This window comes from Halichoeres trimaculatus, unplaced genomic scaffold (assembly GCF_033239565.1).
Source record: "Halichoeres trimaculatus isolate MK-OKI-2021-1 unplaced genomic scaffold, fHalTri1.1 fHalTri1_scaffold_12, whole genome shotgun sequence".
NCBI lineage: Eukaryota > Metazoa > Chordata > Actinopteri > Labriformes > Labridae > Halichoeres > Halichoeres trimaculatus.
The window spans coordinates 35,534,898-35,552,109 of NW_027437190.1; the positions used below are offsets into that span (position 1 = coordinate 35,534,898).

The 17,212-nt window shown below is 45.1% G+C and overlaps 1 protein-coding gene across 2 annotated transcripts; it reads right to left on the reverse strand.

The window, feature by feature from the left end:
* Positions 1 to 182: 182 nt before the first annotated feature.
* pik3r4 (phosphoinositide-3-kinase, regulatory subunit 4) lies at positions 183 to 15,187 on the reverse strand. Of its 2 annotated transcripts, none has more exons than XM_074683750.1 (21): positions 14,873 to 15,187; positions 12,541 to 13,281; positions 12,331 to 12,464; positions 12,047 to 12,257; positions 11,578 to 11,973; positions 10,223 to 10,357; positions 9,887 to 10,108; positions 9,607 to 9,780; positions 9,379 to 9,524; positions 9,101 to 9,304; positions 6,886 to 7,087; positions 6,521 to 6,612; positions 4,512 to 4,734; positions 3,848 to 4,013; positions 3,605 to 3,769; positions 3,316 to 3,527; positions 3,101 to 3,232; positions 2,849 to 2,949; positions 1,662 to 1,750; positions 885 to 1,005; positions 183 to 800 (listed from the first exon to the last, which is right to left on the reverse strand). In XM_074683750.1, the coding sequence occupies exons 2-21, from the start codon at positions 13,256 to 13,258 to the stop codon at positions 630 to 632; spliced, it is 4,014 nt and encodes a 1,337-aa protein (XP_074539851.1). In that variant the 5' UTR covers positions 13,259 to 13,281; positions 14,873 to 15,187; the 3' UTR covers positions 183 to 629. The 2 variants fall into 2 exon arrangements, with proteins under 2 accessions (XP_074539851.1, XP_074539852.1); XM_074683751.1 differs by having other exon boundaries at positions 14,869 to 15,187.
* Positions 15,188 to 17,212: the final 2,025 nt, after the last annotated feature.

The following is a 17,212-nucleotide window of genomic DNA, read 5'->3' on the forward strand; positions in this document are numbered from 1 at the left end:
GGTTCAGTTTTTCTCCAACAGGTCGCTCCAGATGTTTAAAGAATCACTCAGAGATAAATCTGATAAATCTGACCCTAACCCCGGATGTTTTTACTCTTCACTCTGTTTTTTTGTAGCAGGTGTTTCACTTTTTAACGTCACCTCCGATGAAGGAAACTGGATGATAAGAGATCAGTCAGGGTCTTAAACTTTCTGCTGCAGCTTTTATTGAACAGAAACGATCACGGGTCACATGATTCGTCTGCAGCGACACAGCGAGGGTTAGATGTTTGTACAGGATTCAGATCAGAGTTTATATTAATCAGATTTAAAGAGACGTATTTACAGATGAGCTCCAACACCAACGCCTTCATGAACCGACCATCCAGCTCCTTAAAGCGCTCACAGCTTAACACACCAGCAGAGGAAATGACATCATGAGGAAAGGAAACTGTTTTGGTCTGAGAGGAGAAACAAAGGTGGGAGGAGCTAAAGATGAGCGCGCTCACAAACCTTCAGCTCCAGAAATAAATGTTTTTAACGAAGTGCAACTTCCAGCTGTGAGCGACCAGCAGAGGGCGACGTCTTCATCAGCCACAGGAAACAATCCACGGTTAGACAGAAGAAGACCCTCCTCCTCCTCCTCCTCCTCACTTCCACACCTTGACGATGCCGTCTCTGGACGACGTGACGATGAACCCCTGCGTCGTCTGAAAGGTGGCGATGTCGGTGATGATGTCATGGTGCCCCACAGGGAGGGATTCTGGGCCACGGCGAGGCGAGTCCTCCACCACACCGCTCTTCTGTTTGCTGTGGATCTCCTGCACGAACGACGACGAAGACGCGTTAAACCTCACACGCTCTGAGAGAGGCATGATGGGAAATTAACCAGAGACAGGGCTCACCTGAACGACCTCCGTCCCCTCGATGATCTTCCTGCTGTACAGCACGGACGGGCAGTGGAGCGAGTCGTTGGCTCCGCCCGCTACGATGTAGGAGCGCTCAGGATACGCCAGGTCCCAGAACCTGAAACCAGGACACACGTCAGACGCCACCTCACAGGACGGCGTTTGTTACAGTCAGCAGGTGTGTGCGTGGACAGACTTCCTGTCCTCGGTCTACGTGAGGGTCTGGTCTGTGTTTGTTTGCTGACTCATGTTTCTGTGTTTATTTGCTGACTCATGTTTCTGCGTGTTGAATCTAAGCCTCAGACTCTGATCAGGTTTTAAAGAAGAACCAGGACGTCTGCTCCATGAGTTCCCAGGAAACGAGGGATCAGATGAGTCAGAGCCGCAGACGACTTTAAAAATCTGAAACAGATTCTGATCTTTCAGGTTCAGACTGTCGGTGGTTTCTGGACGACTGAAACCATAGAAGAAGAAGTTACATCCTGATCTGATCTCAGCCTCAGCTGCTGATTCATGGTGCTGTGTCTTTTTTCCATGTCTGTAACTTTGTGTTTTTGCTGCTGTCTCTGGTTTTTACTCTAACTGGGACCAACCTGGTGAAGTAAAAGGTTAAATTAATAAACAAAAATGTTGTGACCCCCTGAAACCAGAGCTGTGTAGACTCAGTGAGTGTGTGTTCAGGATGTGTGGACTCAGTGAGTGTGTGTTCAGGATGTGTGGACTCAGTGAGTGTGTGTTCAGGATGTGGTGCTGCTGTGCTGGTTTGGCTCAGACCTGATCCTCATGTCGGAGCCCGCGGTCAGCAGCAGAGGGTTCCCGTCAGCAGGGCTGCAGTAGATCCCGTGGACGCTGTGAGGAGACGGCTGGAACACAGAGACAGTCAGAGTGACACAATGATCCTGATCAGGTCTCAGGAGCAGCACTCAGAGCCCCGTTCCCTCCAAGTGGTCCGGTTGGATCAGTAAAGCCTGATGGCGTGTCAGCGACGTAACAGCTTGACATTACAGGGAACCACGCTAAGAAATCCAACGAGGAAGAAAAACGTGACAGTTTCATGCTGTTGGTGGCAGGAAGTTCTCTACAGGAAGTGGACTGGAGGTTTAAACATGGCCGGTTACGTGTTGGTCTTTATCGCCGCTGTCACAAAGGAAGTGATGATTCTTTCCACCAATCAGCAGACTGCAGTGTTTCTAGCTCCACCTTCTGGGGTTGGATCAGTTTAGTCTGACACCCCAACAGAAGGGAACCAGGAAGTGGGACGGTACGGGTCGGTAATTTGGGGACCTGTCCTGGTTTTAGTCAGAGGAAACACCACAAATCTTAACTTTAATCTGTTTTAATTAATTTTATTTTTCTGATGGTTTCCCTTTCTTTATCTAATGGTTTTAGGCCTTTTATACATTTTATTTTCTTTCATTCCTCACATTTTTCTTATTTTATTTTGTTTCCTCTCGTTTGATTTATTTTGTACAGCACTCTGTTACACTGCTTTTGGAAAGTTTTACATAAATAAAGTTTATCATTATCATTAGACAGCCCTCGGCACAGCAGACTTTGCTAGCTCCTCCTGGGGATCCTGAGGTGTTTCCAGGTCAGAGGGGATTTGTAAATCCCCAGTTTAAACCTCTGACTGACTCTGGTCTGTTTCCTGTCTCTGCGATCACTCTCATTTCAGCCTCTTCTATCTGAGCCTGTAGCGCCACCAGCTCCTCAACAAACAGCTGTTACAGAGACATTCATGGACGGGTTCATGATTCAAGTTTCTCTCCCTGACTCTGGTTCTGCTCCCTACGAGTTTCTTTGTTTCCTCCACAGACGAGGTTTAAAAACCACGACAGACGGTCAGAGGGGGGCGCTGCTGAGACGCAAGGGATCAAAGTCACTGATGGAAAAAAAGGAAGAAAACTAGAAATACGATGAAAAGGACACACACACACACACACACACACACACACACTAACCTGCATCTCAGAGAGGGGAGGAGCTGAGCTCGCCCACAGGGTGAATTTACGATCTCCCGTCTCCATGTCCCACATCGACACCTCGTTGTTCCCCTGGACAGCTGCTCTCACACACACAAACACACACACACACACACACACACACACACACACACACACACACACACACACACACACACACACACACACAGCTGAGGTTAAAGCGTCTCCCTCTGGTAGTAAACGGAGAGCCTGGCTCCGCCCCCTCCTCACCTGCGATGACGGAGGACTGGTAGAGCGGGTGCATCAGCAGGCGTCTGATTCGTGCTCGCGCCGGGTGGGAGTGGTTAGAGATGGGGAGCTGGAACCGCATGTCCCAGCATGCCATGGTGCCGCTGCTGGTTCCTGTGGAGGAAGAGGAGGGACAGACCTGGATCAGTACCCAGACTCAGCAGGACCTGGTTCTGGTGAGGGGGTCCGGCTCAGACCTAGGCAGAGCCAGCACTGGTGCATGTCCACGGTAAAGGAGGTGATGAGGCCCAGGCGCAGGTCGTGGCGGAGCGTCCAGGCGTTGGTGTTGGAGCGGAGATCCCAGCCCACCAGCGAGCCGTTGACGGTGGCGTACGCCAACACGGACTGAGCGCCAGAGTTAAAATGGTGGATGTCCACCGCACAGCCGTCCTCCTGCAGGTCCAGAGACCTGGAGAGAGGACAGGAACAGGATCAGCCTGGTCCCCCTTCAGGAGGCGGTCTCACCTGCTCCGGTCTGTTCCTCACCTGGTCTGGAACGGCTGCACTTTGGGCGACTTGGGCGGTTTGTTCGCCTCTACGGCGAGCAGCTGGATGGACCCGTTATCCGACGCCACCGCCAAGTAATGAGAGCCCTGACAGAAGGTCAGCGTCTTCACGTGGCCGCCGATCCGCGAGTACGTCAGCACGGACCTGCAGAGGACAGAGAGAGCGCTGCAGTAAACCTTCGCCTCACCTGGAGGAAAAGCAGACACTGCCGTTTAACGCCACCTGGTGGTCGTGGTCTTTCCCTCCATCTTCTGACTGTCCCATACTTTCACCGTGCCGTCGTTGGACGCCGTGGCGAAGATGGAGTGTTCGTCCGAGACTCGGATGCGGTTGACGGCGGCTTTGTGTTCGTGGAGGTGGGCGACCAGCAGACCTTTGGGGTGCCAACCTGAGACATGGAGACGGGTCAGAGAGATGGATCAGAGAGATGGATCAGGATCAGGATCAGGATCAGAGAGACAGATCAGGATCAGGATCAGAGAGACGGATCAGGATCAGGATCAGGATCAGGATCAGGATCAGGATCAGGATCAGGATCAGGATCTCCTGAACGCCCCCTGATGATCTAAATTTTCTACATCTTACAATAATTTAAGGTTTTCTGAGACATGACTCTCCATCAGGTCTCTGTGGGTTCAGAGTATCTTGCAGATAAAAACGGACCCAGGTCTGAGGCCGTCCCTGCTCAGAGACCTGGGGACAGATCAAAGGAGCGTCTGTGTTTCCTGTAAAGTTTTAAACTCTGATGAAAAGTTTCGCTCAGACTGAATCAGTGAACTGGTCTTGACGATCTGTCAGGTAAAGGTGAGAGGAGCTGCCGTGTCCTGATCCTGGATCAGGGACGTGATGAGGTGACAAACAGGAAACAGACGGCTCTGGTCTCTACCTGGTGGCGGCGGTCTGCTCTCCCACTCGGCGCTCTCCATCATCTGCTTGGCCATGCGCTCGGCGCTGCACTGCTCCCTCTTCTGCTGCACCAGCTGCTGCAGCTCCGCCTTACAGGTGTTGATGCGGCGCTGGTAGGCGGGGCCGCTCGCCACGGACTGCAGCACGGGCAACGTCGGGGCCACGGCGCTCTTCCTGATCTGACTGGCTGGACCGTCGACGGCCTGCAAAGAAAACAGATCCTGGTTTATGGACTGAGGAGACTCTGTCCAAGGTTGGTACGGAAACTTCTGGAGGATCAATCCAAACGTCCTGGACTTCCTGTGGAGCTCGTCTGGAACAAAAACCTCTCAGACTCTTCTTCCTGTTTGACAGAAAACTCTCAGAAAGCGCAGCCAGAGTTTCACCGTTCAAAGAGATCACATCCATCGGTTTTAGAGCTGGTTTTAAATCTTTAAGTCTGTTTTTAAAGCTTTACACAGCCCTGCTCTGGTTCATGGTCCAACCTGGTCTCTGAGGGTTTTCACACCTGAACACCTGAGCCTTATTTAGCGGTGTTTTTGTGTGAAAGTAACGCGCTGAAAATCCTCTAAATAAAGCGTGAATGCAGACTGATATCAGATTTTTTCAGTGTGATAGGACCAAAACTTGTTCCATCCCGGAGGATCACTTTCAAAAAGTAAAGACCTTTGTTTCTTTTTATTCTGGCTCCTTTATTCTCTCATCGACTTCCTGTGTTCACTGTGTGTCACTAATTCGTCTCGATGTTTCTTTAATGATCTCCAGCTTCCTTCTGTTTTCAGTCTTTGAACATTTTGCCCACGTTTCTCATCGTCTGTTTCTGTTTTGCTGTGAAGCTCTCTGGACCTCGTGTTGAACCACATGAGAGGTGATTATTAAATAAAGCTGAGTTTGAAAAGCTGCAGGAAAATAAACTGGTTTGTTGATAAGATGAAGATTTATGAACCATGTCAGGATCTGTCATGAGACGCTGATCTGATGGTTGGGCAGTTTTTACCTCATTATTCGCTGTCAGAGGAACCAATAACTGCTCAGATCCTCAGAAAAACCAGGAGTTATTTTCCAGGATGTTGATGATTTTTGCAGAAGCACATTTATCAAACTTTTCGGGTTCCAGCTTTTTTGGCCTCACTTTAAATCTTACGTAATTTCCTTCATCTTGTTTTTTTTTTTTTTTTTAAGCTGATGTATATGATCATGCCCTTCTTTATTTTTATTTCATTTTATTTATTTATTTATTTATTTTTTTTATTACTTTTATTGTTATTAATTTTTTTATTTTATTTTTTTTTATAGTTATTGATTTTTCTTTTCTTTTTATTTATTATTATTTTTAATTGTGATCATTTTTTTATAGCTGATAAATATGATCATGCCCTTTTTATTTTTATTTTATTTCATTCATTATTTGTTTGTTTATTTTTATTTATTTTATTTTATTTTTATTATTATTTTTTTTTAATTGTTTTTTTTAATTGTTTTTTTTTTATGTCTTTCTGAATATTGATGACTCTGTATTTGGGGAGGGGGGCATGTTTTTGAGTTCTTCACTGTCCTATTTGTTTGTTGTTGTTTATGTTGTTCTCTCTGTGATAACTCACTAAAAATGCAAACAAAAAGACTTTGATAAAAAAATCAGACCATGTCTTCAGCAGACGCAGCGTGACAGTGAGCGTGTGACAGTGAGTGTGTGACAGTGAGCGTGTGACAGTGAGCGTGTTACCGTGAGCGTGTTACCGTGAGCGTGTTACAGTGAGCGTGTGACAGTGAGCGTGTGACAGTGAGCGTGTGACAGTGAGCGTGTGACAGTGAGTGTGTGACAGTGAGTGTGTGACAGTGAGCGTGTTACCGTGAGCGTGTGACAGTGAGCGTGTGACCGTGAGCGTGTGACAGTGAGCGTGTTACCGTGAGCGTGTTACCGTGAGCGTGTTACAGTGAGCGTGTGACAGTGAGCGTGTGACAGTGAGCGTGTGACAGTGAGCGTGTTACCGTGGCGGGCTGAGCGGACGGCGGCTCCTGGGACCCGAACATGCTCTTCCACTCCTCGTTCATGGTGGAGTCCTGCTTGGTGTGCTTCCTCGCTGCAACAGGAAACAAACAAACAGAAACAGGAAGTCAGACTCCGGCTGTGCTACACTAAAATAAAACTCTGGAAAGACTCTATTTGATGGTGTCTGCTCTTCAGTCAGTCGACAGGACGATGAGCGAAGGTCAGACTGATTCTCTGATGGTCAACAGGAAGTGACTGCAGGGAGTGAAAGTTTACTCTTTATTCAACCTTAACCCACAATGCATTGCACAGCTGACTGCATCAGTTCCAGGCCCCCTTCAGAGGAGCTCTACCCCCGTGTTACCTCTCTTATCCTCGGCCTCAGCTTTAGGTTTGACCAGGTCCACCTGGCGTCCCATGATGCCGAGCGTGGCCAGGTCGATGACGCCGGTCTGGGCCGCCTCCCCCAGGTGGCTCTGCTCCCCCATGTTGGCTTTGGCCTTGTTTGATTTCAGCATGAAGTCTTTGAGCGCCAGCAGCTTGTCCTCCTCGGCCTCCGTCATCCCCTGAGGAGGAAACAGACGCAGAGACTCAGACCAGGATTCAGCTACGTCAGCGCCGTTTCATCGACCAAACGCTGCTCGTAAGAAACTCAAAGACAGTCCAAGGTTTACAGATGTCGTCTGATTCTTAAAGGAGCAGCAGAGACTTCAGTAAAAACCCCAAAGCATCCTTAACTTTGTACCGGTCCGTACCGGGTCAATAAAGGTAAGGTATTAGCCACACACAGGGTATGATACGCTTGTTATGTTTTCGACTTTATCCTTATATTTGATATAAGCCTGTTGTTCAAAGTAATACTTAAGGAATAGACGAAGATGTGGCATTAAAAAATGCATTGCTTCTACATTGGAAAGCCGGTAGAAAGTTAACGATGAGGCATATATGAGCCCAACAGGATCTCTGAGCGTGCGGGACACAGGAGCCACCACACATCCACAGGAGTCGTCTGCAGGTTGGAGGTTCTCACGGGATTTCTAAGAAGCTCGATACTTCAGGAAAAAATTACTCCGAAAAACAGGAGGAAAAATTACTCATAAAAACAGAAATAATTATAACAAAAAAACAAACAAATATAATAATTATAAAAAAAAACAAACCAATAAAAAATATCAATCAGAAAAACAAAATTAATTACCACCAAAACAAACCAAAGAATAAATTACTCTGAAAAACCGGAGTTGTTTTTTTTTTATTCAAGTGAATGCAATACGCTTCCGTAGGAAAGTGTTTCCAAACAGGAAGAGAACAGAAAAGTCTCTGCAGGCCCACGGCTGACTTCAGCAAAACTACGGCAAGCTCAAGGTTCCAAACAACTCAAAAAATTTCTATGAGCTGTTTGTTTTGTTTTTTTTCATTTATTTATTTTTCTTGAACATTCCTGGATAATTAAGTTAAACAATTACTAAAGAACAAATAAACAGTAAAATGATCAACCTGTAATTCAGATCTTTGTTGTTGGAAGAGGAAAAGAGAAATTCACATTCACTGACGTTCATATCAGAACAGCCCCAGAACTGAGTATCAGAGAAACACCTTTAAACTCTCTAAATCTGACCTTTTCATGTGACAAACTCCTGACACTGGACAGATTCATGCAGATAAAACTCTTCAAGTGAATAAAAATCTTTTTAAAGAGGCTGAGCCCTGTGAGGTTAGCCGTCCTGCTCCTCTCCCTGTTTTCCTCACGGCCCCGTCCCGTCCTCTGAACAGAGCCGTGACATAAATAACTTTAAAAAAGAAGTCTAAGAGGCAGAAACCAGAGCCAGCATCCAGCTCTGTAACAGCTGTTGTTTCCACAGAAATGTGGTTTTTCCTCAGAACATTAAGACGCTGGAGCCCAGAGATGCTCTGCGCTCCAGATGGCGCTCTGACAGGGAGCGCTAACCGTCATTCAGAGCCTCCTCCTCCTCCTCCTCCTCCTCCTCCTCCTCCTCCAGGGCAGAGGAATCTGTTTGATCTGTTCACCAGAATCATGATTAAGACTCTGATCAAACGCTGAGGAACACGTTGACCTCCGAGGTCAGAGCAGACGTTTATGAAGAGCTAATGAAAAGATTAACGACGTCGCAGAGCTGGTTTTTATTTCTTCATTTAATGAAGTTGTTAGAGAGAAAATCTTTCTCCTAATGAGCCAAAGATAAACACATCAGAGTGACGATTAAACCATCAGCTGATCTGGTTTCAGTTTGAGGAGGATCAGAAACAAACATCATCAACAGAAAGGATCAGACAGGAAACCCTCGCTCACGAATACAGCGTCTCACGCCAACGAAACGGCAACTCCGTGGAGAGACCATGAGTTTCAGGGCGGTGTGTGGCGCCCCCTCTGTCTGAACGACTCACGTCAGGAGATAAACGCTCTGACACTCTTCAAGTCTCACAGGAAGTTCAGTTTGTCCAAATATGATTTCACTCTTACAGATATTCTCTCACGTTGATCACAGAAACATCAGCACAGAGACGTGAGGATCCAGCGGTTTGGTAAAGAGAGCGAGGGATTAAAAAATGTGTCTGACCTGTGAGAGCAGCTTCTTGAGCAGCTGGGCGATTGCCGGGTCGTCGGGCGTGGGGCATTCTGGGATTGACCCGGCGCGTTTCTTCTGCCGCAGCAGCAGGTGGCGGAAGAGGCTGGCGATGTCTTTGGAGCGCAGAGCGTAGTCGAAGATGGAGCGACTCACCGGCTCCTTCAGGACGCTGAGCAGCACCAGCTCCTTATCGATCTGAGGAGGAGGAGGAGGAGGAGGATTACAGGAGCAGGAGGAAGAGGAGGAGGAGGAGGAAGAGGAGGACTGACCTGGATGATGGGCTGCGTGATGAAGGGGTTGAGGTGGGGCATCAGTTTGCAGTAGACGTCGGCCACGTTGAGGTGCTGAGCGATGACGGTGATGAAGCCCACGGCGCCGTAACGGATCCACAGGTTGGGGTGACACAGGAAGGGAGCTACGGCGAGCCAGAGAGGACAAATATGAGACGGTACGGTTCACAGAGCTACAGAGCAGATAACTCCTGGCTGAGGTCTCACCGATGTCGCTGACGAACTCGTAGATGTGCGGTTTCTGCAGCAGACCCAGCTGACACATGCAGGTCAGCGAGTTCAGGGCTTTGTAGATGACGAACTCCTCGGTGTCGCTCAGACCCTGCTGGAGGAGCGGCTTCAGGATGGACGAGCTCTGCCAGCCCACGTACGCCGCCACGCCTTCAACACGCCAAAACACCAGGAGCAGAAACAACAGGAAGTGTGAGAAACGTGATCAGACTCATCGAGCGGTGAGGTCAGTGAAAACGCCGCGTCAGGCTCGTACCCACGATGCTGTCGAAGAACGCCCCCCTCAGGTGCCAGTCGTTCTTGTCGTTGAGGAAGGTGATCATGTGGGACAGCAGCACGTCGTTGGCTTTCTGACGGCCGAAGAAGACGCAGAGGCGCGTGATGCCGTTCTCCATCAGCGACTGTTTGACGATGTTCTCCGAGTCGCTGAGCAGCGTCACCACCTTCTGCTGCACCATCTCATGCAGCGCCTGCAGCTCTGGAGGGAAACAGGAGGGTTACTCTGAGCAGGAGTGTGTGTGTGTGTGTGTGTGTGTGTGTGTGTGTGTGTGTGTGTGTGTGTGTGTGTGTGTGTGTGTGTGTGTGTGTGTACCTGAGTCGTAGTTCTCGTTGGGGTGCAGGGTTTCCTCGGTGTCCTCTCCGCTCAGGTCCTGCTCTGTGTTCACGTTGTTTTCCTGAACCAGCTCCAGGAATCGCAGCGCGCTCTCAGCGAGGTGAGCGATGTTCTCTGAGCGTCAGAGACGAGACGACAGGAAGAAAAAGAAGGATTGAGGATTATCTTAAAGTGATCCTCTGGGATGGAACAAGTTGGGTCCTATCACAAGGTTTAGGGCAGAAATTACCCCTACAGCAGTGTTTTTGTGCAGCAGAAGCCCAGAGCGCTCGCACCAAACACCCCCTCCCTGCTCCTCTGCAGGTTTCCTCTGCACTCAGACGGGGCCATATTTTACTTGACCAAAAACACAAATAAACGGACTCCCACCAAAACTCTGATACCGGTCTGCATTCACGCTTTATTTAGAGAATTTTCAGTGCGTTACTTTTAGGGATGGGAACCTTTCACATTTGAAATGATACAGTACTGATGCCAGATACCTGGGAATCTGTCCCGGTACTCAACGGTACCACTTTCAGTACTTTTTTGTGTTTATGTGGTAAAAAATATTAATTTGTGTAATAATAAAATATTTCATTTTTCAATTTAATATTAATTATTCTACAATATATAACCTTGCAATGCTGTGTTCATGTCCAGCATGGAAAATCTCCTACTCTTCCTCTCCCTCACAGTCACAAAGATGCATTTATGTACCTAAATGTGGTTCCTTTTGGTTTAACATGAATGGGTACCATGTACTTTTGACAGAATTTGGTTGGTACCTGTAAAAGTACCTAATTCAGTTCCCATCCCTAGTTACTTTCACACATAAACACCGCTAAAAAAGACTAGTTGTCATCGTGTCTCTTCGTCCTGGCAGACTACCTGTGTTTGTTTATATCTGGCACGCCGCGCACGGACTGATACACTAAGCAGCGCGCGCCTTGTAGCCAGCTGTGGCTCTGCAGCGGAGGTAGCGCCGTTTTATGACACAATGAGAACTAGAGCCTTATTTAGCGGTGTTTTTGTGTGAAAGTAACGCACTGAAAATTCTCTAAATAAAGCGTGAATGCAGACCGATATCAGATTTTTTGGTGGGAGTCCGTTTATTTGTGTTTTTGGTCAAGTAAAATATGTCCCCGTCTGAGTGCAGAGGAAACCTGCAGAGGAGCAGGGAGGGGGTGTTTGGTGCGAGCGCTCTGGGCTTCTGCTGCACAAAAACACTGCTGTAGGGGTAATTTCTGCCCTAAACCTTGTGATAGGACCCAACTTGTTCCATCCTGGAGGATCACTTTAAGATAAATCTAAAGTCCAGAGAGTCACGGTGATGCTGCTCAGGATGTCAGTACCTGCGTACGCCAGCCTGACGATGGTGGCGTCGTCCTGTGCGAGGTGAGCGATCCCCGGCAGGATGTACTCTGGGTAAATGTTGACATCGTTCCTCGGCACCTCCTTCACCAGAGCCAGGACTTTGGCCAGCGTGCGAACAGCCTGAGCGCGAACACGGGGCACGGGGTCGTTGCAGAAGTGCAGCAGGTACGGCGTGATGCGGTCCAGCAGGATGTCCACGCCGAGCCGAGGAGCGAGGTGCAGGATGAGCTCCAGCGCGGCCAGCTTTGAGTCGCAGGAGTGAAGCGTCTGCAGGCAGGAGGTGATGACGGAGACCAGCACGATGAGGCCCTGCTCCTCCCGCGCGCTCAGCACGATGTCGCTGCTCTCCTGACCCGAGGAGGAGGGGGCGGAGCCTGGAGGAACAAACAGAGGGTTAAACTCTTCACCGTGTACGCCAACAATCACCTGAGGCGTCCGACCTCTCACCTCCTCGTAGGTTGTGCAGGATGTTGTCCAGGTCTTTGCGGATGACGAGGACTCGCTCGTCGGCCGACTGGAAGGTCTCTTTGGCGAACTGCGCCATGTACGGCTGCAGGAAGGTGTAGAAGATGTCGGGGAAAGCTTTCCCTCTCTGCTGCTTCAGATACTCCTCGGCTGTAAGGCGCTTCTCCGGCTCACGCTGCACCATCTGCGCCACCTGGTGGACAGAAACACATCATTCAGGACGTTTAGGAAGCAGTCAGGAGGCCAGAGATGTCGACGACTCTTACCAGCTCCCTGACGCTGCGGTCCTCGATCTTTAAGAGGACGTGCTCCGTCTGGAAGTTTCCTTTGCGATACGCCAGCAGCTGAGAGAGGTCGAAGAGCGGGACGCCTTCTGTGAAGAGCTCGGCGATCACGCAGCCTGAAAACAAAGAGAAGAAGAAACTGAGACGCTCTCTTTTCTTTGTCTGACGTGTTCAGATCAGACGTTTCCTCACCTGCAGAGAAGATGTCCATGGCCTGTTTGAGCTCCCCCCGGCTCCTCTGGTTGTTGTTGGTCAGATCTACGAGCGGCGTGTTCTGGTCGCTCTCTGTGGTGAACATACTCCCGTCTACAAACCGCTCTGGCGCGATGTAGCACGTCCTCCGCCGGGACGTGTCGAAGAAGTAGTTGAAGTCTGCCGGGTTGTCCTCGGGCAGGTACGTGGGCTTGAAGCTGGCGAAGTCAGTGAGCAGCACCCAGTTCCAGCTGGTCACCATCACGTTCTCCGTCTTTATGTCGCCGTGACGCACGCCAGCTTTGTGCGCCTGGTCTACGGCGTTGAGGATCTGGAAAGCCAGCCAGCGTTTCTCCACGTTGTTTAGGAAAGGCCGCGTGCTGATGCGGTCGTACAGGTTGTCCCTCACGTACTGCCGGAACAAGATGGCCGCCTTCTCCGTCAGGGAGGTTTTCTGGAAGGGGAGGCAGTTCTGGCAGGAGTGGAGTCTGATCTTCAGCTCCTCCAGCTCCTGTTTGTAACTGGTCAGAGGCAGAGACGGGTCCTGGATGGCGAAGACTTTGACCACCACCAGGCCCTCGCGGTGTTTGGCGCGGGCCACCTTAAAGAAGCGAGTGCTGCCCAGGCTTTTATCGTACTCATGGTCGTGGATGTCGGAGAAGTAGCTGTCCACAGAGAGGATCTGTGATGGAGCGATCCCCGCCAGCTGGTTCCCCATCTCGCCTCAGCGTCTCCTCACGTCTGAGGAGGGAAAACATTAAGACATTTACACCTGTGGGACAGTTTTTAACCTTTCCACTTCAGGTACTCAACATTTTACAACCTAGCTACTACATTATGTAATGTTGGTACTCTAGATGTTAGATCTACGGCAGGGGTCTTCAACCTGTGGCTCTGGGGCCTCATGTGGCTCTTTGACTCCTTTGCAGTGGCTCCTTGTAGCTTTAAAAATATATAAATAAAATTAATAATTTTTAATATTCTTACAGAGGGTATTGATAAGTAAAGACTTAATATTTTTAAAGTTAACATTTTGTTGAACTGAATATTCATCACATATGTCAACAGATCTTTTGAGATTTTTGCAATTTTTTAAAAACCTTTTAGCAGTTTGTTTTAAACTTTTTTTTTTTAACTTTTTTCAAATTTAGAATTTTTTAAGATTATGCACATTTTTGAAGATTTTAAAATTTTTGAAATTTTTTGAAAGTCAATTTTTTGTTATTTTTAATTAAATTAAATTAAATCAAATCAAATTATATAATTTTTTTGCAAATTTTTACGATTTTTGGTTAATTTGGCACATTTTTGAAACTACACTTATAGTATTACATTGCAAATTTGTTCAATTTTTTTATTTTTTAAATTTCAAACTTTTTGAATGCTTTAATTATTTTAATAATTGTCAAACTTGTTTTTTTTTAATTTTGCAAATTTATAAAAAAAATTATATGTTTATATATTGTATTGTTTATATATTATTAAATATTTATAGATTTTTCTTTTTTTTAATGGAAATTTATTAATACAAAACAAAGACATCACTTGTACTATTTTTTTTGATTTTTAAACACAAAAACGTTCTGTTTAGATAAGTATTCACTATTTTTTTTAGTATGTATGAAATTTTATAGTCTTTTTTTTTTTTTTTTTTTGTCCTTATTGTGAAAACAAAGTAGATTTTGTGGCTCTTGAATGACTAAAATCCAGATGAGCTCAGGAAAAATGGCTCATTCAACAGTAAAGGTTGCAGACCCCTGATCTACGGGAAAAGATTTGGACCAAAAGTTGTTGTTTTGTCATAATTTTAGCTTAAGCATCAATATTTCTCTACAAGGGAACTCACATTTGAGGAAATCCGGCTCACAGAATCAGATTTTTAATACACTAAAAAAAAGATTAATTAATTTTTTTCTAATTCAGGCAGATTCATTCACATAAAAGAGTAAAACTATGGTTAAAATCCTTCATTAAAAGCCGGTTTCACCTCCTCTGATGTCAGCCTCAGTGAAGTTTAGCATAAGCATCCTGGCTAACATTAAATCTTCCATTTTTGTTTCATTAATATCATCCAACACCTACCTCAGAGCACTTTAAAGATTATATTTGCCCTCAAATTAGAAAATATAAATATAGCTTGAAGTTTTAAAGTAATTTCTCGTGTATCCATAATCTTAGACCATCCTTCAGTTGAACGATCACATGATTCAGCTGTATTAGCATGTGGCTAAGCTTAGCTCCTAAACACCAACCATCAGCGTCATTTCTATTGTTTCGAAGACAGAAGCGTCAGTATTATATGTTTAATGTGATTAAATCCACAGTTACTCACTGTGTGTGTTTCCTCTGCAGCTGTCAGGACCGTTCCTGTTGTTGTTGTTGTTGTTGTTGTTGTTTGGTGTTAAAGCTAACGGCTGTTGTTGGTGATGATGCTCTAACGGCTCCAAACAGTCACAGACGTCAGCGTCACCGCAGAATAACCGTCGTCATGTTTTCCCGCCGCTGTGCTGTAAACAAAGACACCTTAAACCGGTGAGAAGAACCTGAACCGTGAAGATTGAGGAACAGTTTCAGCCTGGCTCAGGTACAGTCAGCCGTTTGCAGCTGTTGTTATGAATCCGGGTCAAAACGGAGACGGTCTGCTCGTTACGGCCCTCTAACGGCAAACATCCGTCACTGCAGAGATCCAATATTATAAAGATGGATCACTCGGTACTTGAAATGAGAAATAAATAGAAATGCACCGTTGTTTATCTCATTAGTTCAAGTGATATTAACAAGTTATTCACTATTATTATTAGTGATACTCAGAAAACAGACATTTATTACGTACATAATATTGAGAAATGAAAAATTGGTTTCGAGCAGATATATATCACAGGAAAATACAAAAGAAACAAAACAATAAATATGAGAAAACCAAACAACAATAATAAGAGTTAATGATTCTGGTTGTATTGTACAGATATTTTTTTTTTTTTTTTTTTTTGAAAAATAAATACATGAATGAATAAAAATCGCTTCACAGTCAAATTTTGAAATTTCTGAGGATTAATATGTTATTTACTCATGGTGTATAAGTATAGTTAGTTAATGAAATGATAAGTTAATTAGAATTACCTTTTTTTGGCATATATTTCACACATATTCCTTGAGTTTTCTGGAATCTATTATAAATAGGAAATAAAGCATAAAAACAAGTAAAGCATACCATTCAAATTGCTCATTTTGTGTTTACAGTTTGACTTATTTTCTACTTACTGTGTTTTAAGTTTGATTTCTTTATTTATCATTGTGTTTACAGCTTGTTCTTATTTATCATTGGTTTACTCTGCGGTCACATTTTGTTGATTGAAAAGTGACTCAGTCCCTAACACTATTGGATATCTTACTCCAAAAAAAAACAAAAAAAAAAACAATGTTGTTGGCACATTTTACTCTTAAATCATTTTGCATAACCCCGGGTTATAAGGCTAGAAAAAGATATTTATCTATATTTATTTATCTTTATCTTTGTTATAACAAAGTGTTAAAGCACTCGGTTCTTATAATAGTAAACCATTATATTAAATCATCCATATCTCTTGAAAACACAAACAAACAAAACTTAGCTTTTGGTCTGCAAGAGAAAATCTGTATGTTAATGCCAGCTTATTTGCTGTATGTAGGACAACAGATAAATTTTAACTGCAACTTCAGTGCGCCTCACAGGCTCCGGAAGTTGCCATATACTCGTCATTTCCGAGTGAAGCATTTTGTAATACATACGATCTTTGTTACATGCTAAAGGGACTTTCTGGCACAGACAGCACGCGAGAGGGTCTGTGAGTGGGAAGCTCGGTCAGGTTAAATATTACATCACAGGAAGTTCAACGGCATTTCCTTCAAATTAAAGCTGGCGTTATTGTTATACATCAAGGAACTGAAAACTAAAAATGATAACTATGACTCCACTGCCCAAGGCCTTTAATGATGTTGGAAATTTTTTAGTTTTATTTTATAAATAAAGTTGTGTTTTCCTCCCGAGCTATTTCAATTACATCACATTTAACAGTAATAATTTACGCTACTTCATTGCCATATTGATGAAAGCATTGTCGACTGTTACTTTGCCTTATAGAGTTAGATTGATTTCTCTGACACTGTGTTATATTTGAGTTTATTCAACCCACCACCTTTTCCCTTTTGGGTCTTTCCCATAGACAGTATTATACACCACTGTTTACACCTGTACAAATATTACAGCTACTATAATGTAAACATAACATAAACAACTTACCACTGACATTCATTAAATTATAAATCCAAAACAAAAACAAAAAACTTTTTTTTGTCTTACAAAAATATAAAAATAAATACATTAGCATCCTACAATTCAAGACTTTTAACTGAACAGGTATCAACAACAAAATATCCAAACAACATATTAATATAAAACAAAGAGTGAAAAAGAAGTCCTTTGACCTTGACAATCACAATTACAATGAAATGTACTAAGGAAAATAAGATCATCTTTCATTCATCCCACACTGAGGAAATTTATAGAATTACAGCAGCAAACAAACAAGTGTAAATGTGCAGCAAAAATTACAAAAAGAATAAATAAAATAGAATAATACAAAATGCGTAACCTAGAAAAATGTATACAGAAGTATATGATGCTGTGAATTAT

Coding starts and splice junctions, on each gene's coding strand:
- pik3r4 (XM_074683750.1), bottom strand. CDS start 13,258: ATGGGGAACCAGCTGGCGGGGATCGCTCCATCACAGATCCTCTCTGTG. Junction 9,525..9,606: donor CGAGTTCGTCAGCGACATCG/GTGAGACCTCAG, acceptor GGCTCGCCGTAG/CTCCCTTCCTGTGTCACCCC. Junction 801..884: donor AGGGGACGGAGGTCGTTCAG/GTGAGCCCTGTC, acceptor TCGTTCGTGCAG/GAGATCCACAGCAAACAGAA.